Source organism: Sitophilus oryzae, unplaced genomic scaffold, assembly GCF_002938485.1.
Source record: "Sitophilus oryzae breed Bouriz unplaced genomic scaffold, Soryzae_2.0 scaffold_980_pilon_pilon, whole genome shotgun sequence".
Classification (NCBI taxonomy): domain Eukaryota; kingdom Metazoa; phylum Arthropoda; class Insecta; order Coleoptera; family Curculionidae; genus Sitophilus; species Sitophilus oryzae.
The window spans coordinates 198,886-212,780 of NW_022147617.1; the positions used below are offsets into that span (position 1 = coordinate 198,886).

General features: G+C 30.6%; 1 protein-coding gene across 1 annotated transcript in view; it reads right to left on the minus strand.

Moving 5' to 3' along the window:
* The window catches only part of LOC115891211 (proton-coupled amino acid transporter-like protein CG1139), a 100,427-nt gene that overhangs the window by 17,828 nt on the left and 68,704 nt on the right, over positions 1-13,895 (minus strand). The window contains exons 6-11 of the mRNA XM_030911634.1: positions 10,394-10,471; positions 8,719-8,829; positions 7,123-7,273; positions 6,944-7,065; positions 3,724-3,808; positions 2,676-2,910 (exon numbers count right to left, since the gene is read on the minus strand). Of these exons, the coding sequence (XP_030767494.1) occupies positions 2,676-2,910; positions 3,724-3,808; positions 6,944-7,065; positions 7,123-7,273; positions 8,719-8,829; positions 10,394-10,471 (782 nt within the window). The remainder of the gene's footprint in view (positions 1-2,675; positions 2,911-3,723; positions 3,809-6,943; positions 7,066-7,122; positions 7,274-8,718; positions 8,830-10,393; positions 10,472-13,895) is intronic.

Here is a 13,895-nt window from a genome sequence, read left to right on the forward strand (position 1 = left end):
CACAACGCTCAATGGAACAAAATATGCTGTGAATAACCAAAGAAGACTGTAAAAGAATAGAGTGGATACGACAAAAGACCCAGGTAACAACTGTCATCCACAGAGTCAAATCCTTCAAATGGCAATTGGCAGGACACCTGGCAAGAAGAATGAACAACAGATGAACCACAAAAATACAGCATGGTACCCACGAGGAATTAATAAGAGACTTAGAAGAAGACCAAACCTGAGATGGGACCATGATATTAGAAAATTATTGGCCCAACTACAAAGACAGTATCTAAACATGTGAGGGAGGCTACACCATAATTGGGAATGGTTGAATAAGCTGCTAATGATGATGATAATGTTTCTATTGTAATCGCAAAACATTTTCCGATGCACGTCATCAATCATATAGACATTGACACTAAAGTCTAGAAACTTGACTAAATGAAATGTTGGCAAAAATGTTTAAATTTGTTGTATATTATAAGATACCGAGCAGCTCTTCATTTGACTTTACGGAGCAAATGATTGGAACAGATATTTTATTGAGATTAAAGCTGGAAAAATTAGTTTAAACTGAATTTTATTATCACTATATTGGTCATATTGCGCCATTTTCAGCAAGGTTGTCGTTTATTATTTAACAATTATCCTACTGTCAGTCATTGTTTTATGTAATATCGTCTTGTTATTGAATCTTAGTGAGTAATTCTCGCTTTTTTTGCTTATTTTCATAATCTTTTTTTAAAAATTGTACTTTAAAAGCACCAACAGTTCTTTTAAATACTAAATTTTCGAGTTTTTGTATTGCATTTCTTGAAATTGTGTTGAAAATATGCCGAAGCATTTAAAAAGTCGAAGCAAAGAGCTTGTAGCTTCCCTGATAAACTATTTTGAACGAGAACGTGACAATAAAGGTCCTTTATTACCCTTGACTGCAGTCAGAGAAGTAAGTTTGATTGATAAGCACAGTACACCACTTTCCAAGTTATTTCTACGAAAGTTTTTATTAAATTCTGTGATTATAGTTTGTGCATTAATACCTCTTACTTGTTATTACCACTTATGGCGTTGTAAGATGTACATCAATAAATAAATAGATAACCCATAATAACGCTTAGAATAATCTTCATAATGGACTAGTTTTTTCCAATATGTATTATAAGTAAAATAAGCTATAAAACAAATAAATCAATTAATTTCTAAAATATTAATTATTAAATTAAAAATAAAAGGTAAAACTCTTTAAAAAATATATTGTTTGTCACTTTCAAATTAAGATTCACCTCATAAATCCATCACAATCTGGCAGCGCTGTCACCATCGCCTGTCACTCAAAGTTGATCACGTGCATCGGAAATTGTTTTGCGATTACCATATACAGGGTCCGGCAATAGTGCGTCGGGCATCTGCAGCTCCTAGAATAAAAAACTTGAGAATTTTGTTGAAAGTGCAAACCTAAAGTATGTACCAGGATGTATTTCAGGAAAATATTTTAACTTCTATAGGGTGGCTTAAAAAAGTGTGAGTGGACCTGGATGATTTTTTTTTAAATGGAACACCCTGTATATTATTGCATTTTTGGCTTCCTTTCACATCACTTTACATAACCCTAAGATATGAATAAATATATTTCGATAGTTTCAGAGATATTAAAAAATAAATCAAAAAAATATATTTTTCAGTCCTTCTTAAAAACAATATTAAAAAAATAAGAACTGTTCTGAAATCAAAACTATATTAGGTATTTACTTTAGATGGTCTGTACTTACTTTGCTATAAATATGAAAATCGTAAATTATACAGGATGTTCAAAATTCTACTGGAAAAAATGGAACACCCTGTATATTATTTTTTCAGTAGACGAAGAATTAAAAAATAAATATTTTTTGTATTTAGAGTATTTTAAAATTTTTAACGGTTTCGCAGTTATTGGCGGTTTTATATTTCATATGGCATTTTCCACAGTAAATTTTAATCAAAGCCACCCAATGATTTTTCTCTCGATTTTACCATTGAAAGCATCATTTGAAATAATACTGCGTGTATCTGCGAAACCGTTAAAAATTTTGAAATACTCTAAATACAAAAAATGTTCATTTTTTAACTCTCCATTTAATAAAAAAATAATATACAGGATGTTCCATTTAAAAAACAAAGAAAAATTATTTTATATTTTAGAAAGTTTGGCGTTGAATATTGAACATCCTGTATGATTTACGATTACCATATTTATAGGAAAGTAAGAACCGACCATCTAAAGTAAATTTCTCATATAGTTTTGATTTCAGAACAGTTCTTGTATTTTTAATAATTTTTTTAAGAAGGGCTGAAAAATATATATTTTTGATTTATTTTTTAATATCTCTGTAACTACCGAAATATATTTATTCATATCTTAGGGTTATGTAAAGTGCTCTAAAAGGAAGCCAAAAATGCAATAATATACAGGGTGTTCCATTTAAAAAAATCATCCAGGTCCACTCACACTTTTTTGAGCCACCCTATAGAAGTTTACATATTTTCCTGAAATACATCCTGGTACATACTTTAGGTTTGTACTTAAACAAAATTCTCAAGTTTTTTATTCTAGGAGCTACAGATGCCCGACGCACTATTGCCGGACCCTGTATATATGTATATAGGTCACTAATTAAATTATTAATTATAGTATATTATTAACTTACCAGAAATACCCGCTGCTAAAGATCTATCTTTAATATTGATTTCACTGATCCCAGAGAACATATAGTAAGCGGTTATACCAAATGTTACAATGAGCATGAGATTTGCTATAAGGGAAAAAGGGACTAGATGTTTCAGTTGCCTTACTTGGCCGCATATCAGCAACGGTACAAATAGAATCAACTTGAAAATGTATTCGTCCCATGTTTCTGTAGACGGGTAGTACACCTTAAAAAACTAAGGGAAAATTTAAAAATTAGTGATATTGAAATAAAATAGAAAACATAGTATTACAACTTTTGATTTTTAAATGGCACTCAAGTATTTTTACTTTATTCGATAGAAAATAACACTCTGGATAGAATGACCTATCATATATCAACTTTGACATTTTCGCATTATGGTTTATTTGAAATTATAACTTGCGGTTTGTAAGGAAAATTTGACTCGAAATACGAAGTGTGTGGTATCAAATTATTCGTAAAAAATGCTTTTTCCAAATATGCTAATGAGCTACCGTGCGTCGTTCCATTTGAAAAAATTGAGATATGATTAAAAATATGATTTTTACATCTTTTAACTGGCCAGGACAAGACACTAAAAACATTAGAGGGTCAAATCTATTTTTCCGAGGCTCCTTGACTAAAAATTGTTTTTTTTAATATAATAACTGCACTCTAGCTTGAAATTCGAAATGCAATTTTTTATTTACCGAGAATGTCAAAAGTTGACATATAATATGTTATTCTATTCAGAATGTCGTTTTCTATCGAATAAAGTAAAAAAATTCCGAGGGTGCTATTTAAAAATGAAAACTTGTAGTCATTTCCGATGAAACAGGAAGTGGGCAAAAACCTGAATCAATCCTAATTTATGTCATATACTAACATACCAAATCTCGTTTTTTTATTTGAAAAAATTAAAAAGTTATAGGGGTGAGCCACTTTTGAGACGCACTCAACTTAAAAAAAAACGATATTAGTACTGCTACTGACATTCAACAAAACGGAGAATGCAATAAGATGTACATTATAATATTAACAGACATACCTTTGTTAATGATACCGATATGATTACTAAATACACAGCATCGGCCAAATAATGGATGCAAAATAATCCCCCTTCTACGAAGTACCTGAAACATAATGTTATACCGATTGTCTTTAGGAATGTCTTATACCGATTGTCTTTATAAGAGAAAACATTTTTTATAACTGACATTTTGAGAAAAATTTGCTTGTTCTATAATTGTTAATACCCTTTATACTTTTCTAAATTTCCATACCGTTTTAGAGAAAATTAAAAAAAAACTTGAAATATAGTTGAATTTTTTCCTAAAAATTCCTAAAAATCAAAAGGCGTTTTTATGGAAATATAACTTCGTTTTCATTCTTTGATTGGTTATTATTTATAGAATTTTAATTAACGTCATATTTTTTGGTGCTTTAAAATGTTAAAGAAGCATATAATTTATTTAATTTAATGTTACGGAAAGGGTTTTGATAGTTATCCGAAAATGTGGTATTTTAATAACAGCAAAGAATATGACGTTATTCAAAATTAATAATAATCATCTATCAAAAAATGAAATTGAATCGATATGACTATATACAAACGCCTTTTGATTTTTAGGAAAAAATTCAACCATATTTTCATATTTTTCTCAATTTTCCCTAAAACAGTATGTAAATTTGAAAAAGTATACGGGAATGACCATTTTAAACCATGCAATTTTTTTATGAAGGAAGCATTTTTGTCACAATATCTATAATAAAAAAGGTTTTCCTCTTGTAAAGACCATCCGGAGATATACTGTAGTTTATTTCGCAAATATTTTGTATAGGAAAAATATAAGTTCTCTATAGCAATGGCAACCAATGATCATTAGCGTAACTAGCAATTCATCCTGGAGTCCCCCCCTCCCCTAGCCCTAGGCTCTCCTGGGTTTGAGCCCAGCCGGGCCTAGGGCTATTGTTTTAAAAAAATGAATCATTTTAAAAAAACGCAAGGAACTCCACAAGGTGGAGTAACCTCCCCTTTGCTGTGGAGCTTGGTGGTGGATGAACTACTAGATGAATTAACTCTAGCGAGAATACACTGCATTGGGTATGCAGATGACATAGTCATGATCGCTCGGGGGAAAAGGCACCCTGTGTAATATTATCCAAAGACGACTCCGTATCACTGAGAGATGGTGTAGGACTGTCGTGCTGAGTATCAACTCAGACAAAACCGCGATAGTGCCATTCACCAGAAAGCGAAGTCTGAAAAACTTGAAAAGAATTCAACTAGATGGAAAGGTAATACTGCCAACACAGGAAGTTAAATATCTGGGAATAACCCTGGACAGTAAACTCCTGTGGAACAGGCATATTAAGAACACTACCAGCAACGCCATAAAGGCTCTCATGATATGCAGAAGACTGGCCGGAAATAGATGGGGCTGCTCCCCTAACATTTTGCGCTGGATGTATACCATGATAGTAAGAGCCATGATTACTTATGGAACAGTTGCCTGGTACACAAAACTAGAGCAACGGACGGCAAGGCTAAACCTATGCAAAGTCCAGAGACTAGCATGCGTTTGCATCACAGGAGCCATGAGAACCTGTCCAACAGCAGCAGTAGAGGTTATTCTAGATCTAACACCACTGCACATTGTCATTGGTAGATATGCCAATGCAACAATGATTAGAATGGTCACTAACGGAATTAGTACTGGGAGAATTGTCAGATGAGGGGCTTGGAACACCCTCAAAAAGGAAATACCACTCCTGCAACTCCCAGTGGACGACATGCCAAGAACGTACAACTTTGAGAAACATCTCAATGTAGTATTGAGCAATAAAAAGGATTGGAAGAGCGAAACGCTTGCCCAGCAGTTAAAAGACCATACCATAACTTGGTATACTGATGCTTCCAAAACCAATACGGGAACATGGATCGGAGTGTTTGGGCCAAGAGCTAAATACTCCGAACCAATGGGCACTTACCCTAATATCCTACAGGCAGAAATCTACGCTATCGAAAGATGCGTACAACTTATCTTAGATATGAACTATCGGAAACAAGAAATGGCCGTCTTGTCTGATAGTCAAGCAGCGTTAAAAGCGATCAACTCAGTATCAATCAATTCGAAATTGGTCAAAGAACGCATAGAGAAGCTGAATAAATTAGGCAAAGAAAACAAAGTCCTCCTACACTGGGTGCCTGCTCACCAAGGGATAGAAGGCAATGAAAAAGCAAATAATCTAGCTAGGAAAGGAGCGAACACTCCACTAAGTGGACCAGAACCGTTCTGCTTTCCAAGTGGTAACCAACTCAAGGCGGAACTAAAGAACTTGGAAGATTCCATCCGCAACCTGGAATGGAAATCTTGCAATGGTCTAAGACACTCGAAGAAGTTTCTGAGGGCTTATGATCAAGAAAAATCACAGACCTTCCTGGGTCTGAGTAAGAACAATCTTCGGATTGTCACGGGGTTTTTAACAGGGCACTGTCTCCTCAATGAACACCTCAGTAGATTGAAACTAAGAAGAAACGGCGAATGCAGATTCTGTGGGGAAGATGGGGTAACACCAGTACACCTCATCACTGAGTGCGCCGAGTGACTACCCTCTATAAAACCGTCCCAGATACTGGCTTTTGTCAAAGCCCTGGGACTGTATGATGAGTTATGATTCAAGAAAGGGGGACACAATGGATCTGTAAGGTCGAAGTGATTAACCCCCTCCCACTCATTCTAAATTCTAAAAAATTCTAAAAAACACATTTTTTGAATTAAACGTTTACATGAATTTCTCTATCAATAAATTTCATTGACTCAACGTCAAACCGTGTTCCTGTATATTACTTAAATACCTACAAATTTAAAAAAAAATAAAAACTAACACATTTTTTGAACACATCAAAAAAATAATATTAACTAAACAAAACTAGAAAACGTCATTTTTACTTCATCACAAGCAAATAAAAATTAATACGTAGCCAAGAGACATAATTCAAGATTTCTCTGAGGGGGGCCGCAGCAGTACCTGGAGGGGGTGTCCGACACCCATGGACACCCCTGTAGTTACGCTAATGCCAATGATTTAACCAACATTTAACTTATGAGAAACATTTCCAAATGATTTATTTATCGTGTGAAAAGCGTTGCGTATAAACGAAAATATATATAAAAATACAAATAAAAATTTAAAAAAAATCAAAATGATGATGCCTTATTAATTTTAATCGATAGAAAGACTATTAAGACTCTATACATACTTACTTGGCAAACCGTGACCACTTATGTAAGGCTGGCGGACCCAATTTAAAAACTCCCTCAGCTGTATCTGCAAAACCAAGACTGGGCGTTTTCGTTTTTGAGCAAACTTTTTGCGATGCCTTAACCTACAACAATCATTCCTATAACTGGCTCTATTACGTGATATGAATCTTACTACATACCAAAATGTGTATGGCATGAGTGCATATGATTCCCACAAGCAAAGTACCAAAGAGTCCTACTAACAGTCCTGCATTCTTAAATGCTCTTGGAATAGCCAAAATTCCAGTTCCCAATGATGTTTTTACTATGTGCATGAAAGCACCTAAAAAACTAAATAAAAACATGTTTAAATAAGTATTTTAGAATAGCAAACTAAATAAAATACAGGATGTTACTTAATATAGCTAAAAGATTTCTTTGAATTTGTTAAACAATGATTCACTCTTGAAATTAAAAGAATTTCGGACTTCGATAGTCTTTGTTTATTTTGACTTATACATACAGATGGATCACTGACCCTTATACAGGGTGGTCCAAACTGTATTCCAGAAAATCCGGCAGCATATTCTGCAGATAAAAATAAGTAAAAAAGTTCGTATAAATGTATATTCTAACATGCTTAGTTTCGGAGATACAGGGTGTAGAAGTTTCATTTTTATTTCGATTTTTTCCAAATAATTTCTGTAATAACGTCAATTTTTGGATAAATATTGGTGTCTGACATGAGAAATTTGATTTTGATGTCAATATGACTCCTATTTGTAGGGTGCGCAACCTACATGTATTTTAACTGTTTTGAAGAGTAATACCTTTTCGTCGGTACCTGTATAAAACTACTGAGTGAAAAAATATACATTTTCATTATTTTCTACGTAAAAAATATCTCTTGGTAAAAATTTGTACGAGCTACATAGTTATTTGACTAAGGAAATAAATTTGAGAACTTTTTTTTTAAATTTATTATAAATTTTACTTCGAAAAAATGATCATAACAGTTCCTTTTGAATTTTTGGTACACAAACATTTCAAATTTATGATTTCAGTCTAATAACTATTTAGTCAACATGTTTAATTTCTCTGAATAATGACAGGTATTGATAATTTCGATTCGAATTCATCAAAATATTATTCTACTACTCTAATATAATTTATATCAATTAAATGTAATCACAATAGTTTTGTTACTAGGAACCTAATTTTAAAAATTGTATGCACGTGTGTAACAGGATATTTACTTTTATCAAGTAATACATCATTTATTTTACTTAAGTACTGTACACAGTCCAGTAGAAGTTAAATAGTTAGAATAGCAAACTCAAGTACTAAATATAAGTACCATCCAAAAATTCAATAGTAAAAATAGAAAATTGACAATCAAAATTAATGACGAATACAAGAGATAGCTTAACCAAAGAATTTCGGACCTCCATTGTCTATTTATTTTTGCTTGCACAAAGTTTCGGTCAAAAATATCACTGACCGTTATCAAGCAAAAAAAATACTAAAACTAGTGCAACTAGTACTTTTTGAGAGACACTTTTCAAATTATCTGACAGCACTGTAACGCTGATCATATTTTAGATAAATGGAGCAGGTATCTTTATGTAAAAATCCAAATTTTAAAAAAAAATCCTATCACCGGTTCTCCATAATTATTAATCTATTAAAAAAGGCCACATGTCATTGTGTCAGCCATTTTTAAATTCTGGTAAAATGGACAAAATTAAGTGCTCTAAATTATGTAACATCCTGTATATATCATATTAGACGTTTACCCGTTTGGATGTTGTAAGTCTCTATTTTGATATGGGTCATATACTTCTTCAATACGTAATTCAGAGATTTTGGCACTGATTACTTTGTGGTCATCATGCACCAATGTTGTCCTGAAAAAAGAAATACAGGGTGTTCCTTAATGGCATATTAAGTTTAAAGATTTTCAGGATTGCTGAGTTTTTTGAAAAAAACGGATTTTTTTGAAAATCAATTTTATTTTTTCATGTTTTTAGAAAATTAAAAAACGAATTGGACATTCTCATAGCCACTTTATTAGGAATATCTGATAGTATTTTTAGATTTTCAAATTAGTTGATAATTTGTGAGATACAGAGATTAACTTAATTTTTTTAAATACGGACCTGCACTTTTTATTTCTGGTTTTGAAAGAACTTGTTCTTCTGAGTACAATGATATACCACACTTTATACTTTTTGTTTGTTTTGGGTACCTTAACATCAACAAAATTATTTAATTATTATTTAAAATAATTTCAAGTCCGACTCTGGCTTTTAAATTATTTAATCCGATTATATTCATCGCAACAATATTGATCAGCGCTAATTAACATTGAATAAGGAAAATTGAGCCAATTGAAAGATTCAAATAAATAATATCCAGATCAGCAATTTAAACATATTACTTTTAACTTTTTTTTATCGTGAATTTGAAATCTTAGTGTGCGATCTAATAATTTGCATAATATTAGTCGTAGTTATTATGAATAAATTAACTTCTACAAACTAGTTTCTAATGCTCTACAAATAGTCTAAATATTCTAAAGGGTTACCACCCTCCCTATTGCACAAATTTATTTTTCGTTCAATTTTATTTATAGCTCTTTGAACAGATCTTCTTCTTATACTTCCGAATAAATTTTGTACTCCTTATTGTAAATGCTGAGATGTGTTGATTTAACTTTTACAAATGACGTCAAGTAATGCGACAGGTCCAGAAACCTCGCTGGCCATTATACTGCTCTACCATTTCCAATCCATCTTCCGGGGAAATTATTTTATTGTTTATATTACATTATATTTATATTATTTTTTATTATTTCATTGCATTCAATTTTCCCTATTCAATCCATATTATTGTTAAGTTTGAAAGCTTATCAATATTGTAACGATGAATATATTAAATATTAAAAAAAACAGAGCCGGACTTGAAATTAGTTTAAATAAATTGTGTCCAAATTTTACAAACAAAAAAAAAATAAGTGTGGCATATCATTGTGAGAAAAAAACACGCCCGTAAAAAAATTAATTTAGCCTCTGTATCTCACAAATTGTCAGCTCAATTTGAAATTATAAAAATGCTATCAGATAGCCCTAATAAAGTGGCTATGAGAATGTGCAATTAGTTTTTTAATTTTCTAAAAAGTAACGACAGGAAAAAATAAAATTGATTTTCCAAAAAATCCGTTTTCGCAAAAAACTCAGCAAACCTTCAAATTTTTAAAACTTTTTTGATGGTATATTGGTGAACATCCCAAAACGGCAACTTTGCCCCAATTTAACCATGTTCGTATCTATAAGGTTACAAAGAGACCAATACTCGTACCTCGAATTTGTAGCACGCTGTATATTAACAAAAAATAGTTTAAATTTTTAATGCTTATAAAAAATTATGATAAATAATAACAACTTAATATATTTTAATTTTTTGACTTACGTGGAACTAAAATAGCTAATTGATGCTGTCGAACCATTCTTCTCTTCTGCCATTATCAACTTTCTAATTTGTCTGCAAATAAGTTAAACTTTCTGTTCACTGTTTTACCACAGGTTATCACCAAATGCAATTAATATTACAATAGGGAACTACTAACACCTTATGTACATACACACGCATAAAAGTAATTTTATCACTGATATACAAAAAATCTTTAAGCACCCAGATTGTTGATAACGCATTGACTAAGCTTCTTAGACTAGAGAAGAAAAATACTTGAGTTGTATAACAAAAGTGGCAAAAAAACCTGTTTTACCATCATAGACCTCAATTTTGTATTAGGCAATGGATTCACCAATTTCATTTCATTGTCAAAGTGCTCGCTTAGAAATAGTTAAAATATAGTTAACATATTTAAGTAATTTTTAATATGCCTTTTTCGAGACATTTTTGATGGTTGGTCAAGTCTGATATTCGACTACAAATATGAAATATTTTACATTTTATTAGCTGAAGCTTCTATAATAAAAAAAAAATTAGAAACTTTGTTTAAGTGCAAACCTAAAGTACATATGTTCTAGGATGTATCTCAGGAAAATATTTTAACTTCTACAGGGTGGCTCAAAAAAGTGCGAGTGTATCGGGATGTTTTTTTATAAAACGGAACACCCTGTATATTATTGCATTTTTGTCTTCTTTTCTGATCACTTTACATAATCATAAATATTTAAACTTTGTATAAATAATTTCAGAGGTATTAATAAATAAATGAAAATAGTTATTTTTGCACTTTGGGGATCGATACTTGAATTTTTTAACGAGGCGTAGCAGAGTTGAAAAGTTAGTCGAGATCACCAATGCAGTTCGCGCACGAGTTGCAAACAACATTTTTTCTACAAACATTAAAATCGGGATCTCCCTAAAATTATTATTATTATAAAAAAAAAACTACGACAGTGGCCGAGGGATACGTCGAGGATTCAAATTTCAATAAAAATTCAATATCAACAATAAAATTCAAATATCAAATAAAATTTTGATATTTGAATAAATATTTGAGTGTCTCTACATCAAAATTGGATAGTGTCTCAAGTCCCAAAACCCCCATATCTCAAGCAAAATCAGAACTATCTAGTTTGGCGTTAAATATTGGTTCGTGTACTGGTTGTACTATTAATTAGTTAAGTTTGATATTTGTTATTTGTTTATTCTTGAATATTTCGAAATAAATAATTAACATTTTTCATTTAACAAAATCAAAATTCAAAATCCCATCTAATTTACATGCAGTGTGCGAATTAGGTATTTCGCGCATTACTTCGCACACCGTGTCATGGTAACGTAGGAAAATGAAAAAGTGTCACTTCGCACATTTCTATCAATTCGCGAACCTTTGTAATTTTTTTTCGATACATCACAAAAATAAGTCAGGAAATCAAAACTATACCAGGTATTTACTATAGTTGGTCTGAACTTCCCGTTGCGATAAATATCGTAATTTTAAATCCACATACAGGGTGTTCTAAAATTGTATGCTAAACTTTTAAAAATAGGTAATGTTTTCTGCAAATACAAAAAATGGACATTTTTCGACATCATAAAAATTGCCGATTTTTAACTGTTTTTATATATTTAATATTATATTATATATGGGGGTTTCAAAAGTATGTTTTATCAAAACCACCTAATGATTTGTGTCTGGTATTTTACCGTTGAAAGAGCCATATTATGTAATAAAAACTGGAATATTTGCGAAACCGCTAAAAATTTTAAAGTACCTTAATTACAAAAATGTTCGTTTTTTAATTCTCCATTTAAAAAAAGGAATAATACAGGGTGTTCCAGTAAAAAAAAAACGAAGAAAAAGTATTTTATATTATAGAAATTTTGGCATTCAGTTTTGAACACCCTGTATAGTTTAAGATTACAGTATTTATAGGAAAGTAAGTACAAATCAAGTATAGTAAATACCTCGGATAGTTTTTATACCAGGGTATTTTTTGTATTTTTAATATTTTTTTTAAGAAAAACTGATTTTTTTTTAATTTATTTACTAATATCTCTAAAACTATACAGAGTTGTTCACCACATACGACACGGAGGATTGTAGCTAAACGATGAGATTTTTACAAATTGTAAGTTTGCGGTTCGTTGAAGGACTATTAGAGCTAGAATTTAAAATATTTGATACAGAGTGTCCCAAATAAATAAAAATATCAAAGTTGTATTTTTTAAATGGAACACCCTGTATATTATTACATTTTTAGTTTCACAATTAAAATAAAGGTAATTCCTTTGATTAAGGTTTATTATACTTAAACCTTTACTGTTTTTGAAATATTTTCAATTTTGTGAAATTGCAAAATTTTAAAGCTTCATCTCTCCAAGGGTATCAATGTTTTAATACTAAATATTTAATGAAGTTTATTTATGGATCAGTTATTGTGTTGCAATAATAAAATAATACCATCTTATACAGAGTGTCTAAAAATTTATTTTAAATAATTATTAGCTTCAAACGGCAATAACTTCTTTTAATTTAAATGGAATGCCTTGTATATTTTAGGAGAATCAGATGCACAATTAAATTGTCTATCAAATTGTATTATGCCATTTTTTACCTATCCCTTCAAGTTTTCGTAGAAAACACTTTGAAATCTTATAATTTAGACCTTATCAATATATCCATGGAATATGACCATGGACATTTTAGATTGTTTTTAAAGCAACAAATGTATAATGTATAGAGTTCAGTAATATTATCGTTTTTAGCAAAACGATAATATTACTAGCCAATTTGTATGCAAAAGAAAAACTATTTAAATCTTTTATAAAAAGAGTATACCATTAATTAAATATAACACCATTATTTCCGCCCATATACTAATTAATTACATACTTAATTGTGTTCATTAATAAATTATTATAAATAAATGGGATTTGAGTCAGAAATCAATATATAATAATAAGTTATCAAATTAAAGTCTCTGTTGTTATAAATAAGTTATATTAAAAAATGAAATATCATTTTAAGTGTGTTACTTTTTATCACACTGTCTAATGCCCATACAAAATTCAGTTTTAGTATTTGGAGCAATTATTATTAATCAACGCAAACAGTCAGTTAATGTAGTTTGAATACTGGAATCATATTAATTGATCCCCTTTAACAAATATTTAAACAGTTTTTTTTATTTTTCAATGAAATAAACGAATTATATCGACAATATTAGTATCTGGTACTCTTTAAAAAATTTGGTACATTCTTTAAAAATAATCTAAAATGTCAATAGTCCATAGGTATATTGATAAATAAGTTCTAAATTACAAGAAAATGCATTTTCTACGGAAACTTAAAGAGATAGGTAAAAAATGGTATAATATAATTTGATAAACAATAAAATTGTGCATCTGATTCTCGTAAAATATACAGGGTGTTCCATTTAAATTAAACAAGCGGTTGCTGTTTGAAGCAATACGTAACTGAACGAAGTAAAATGAT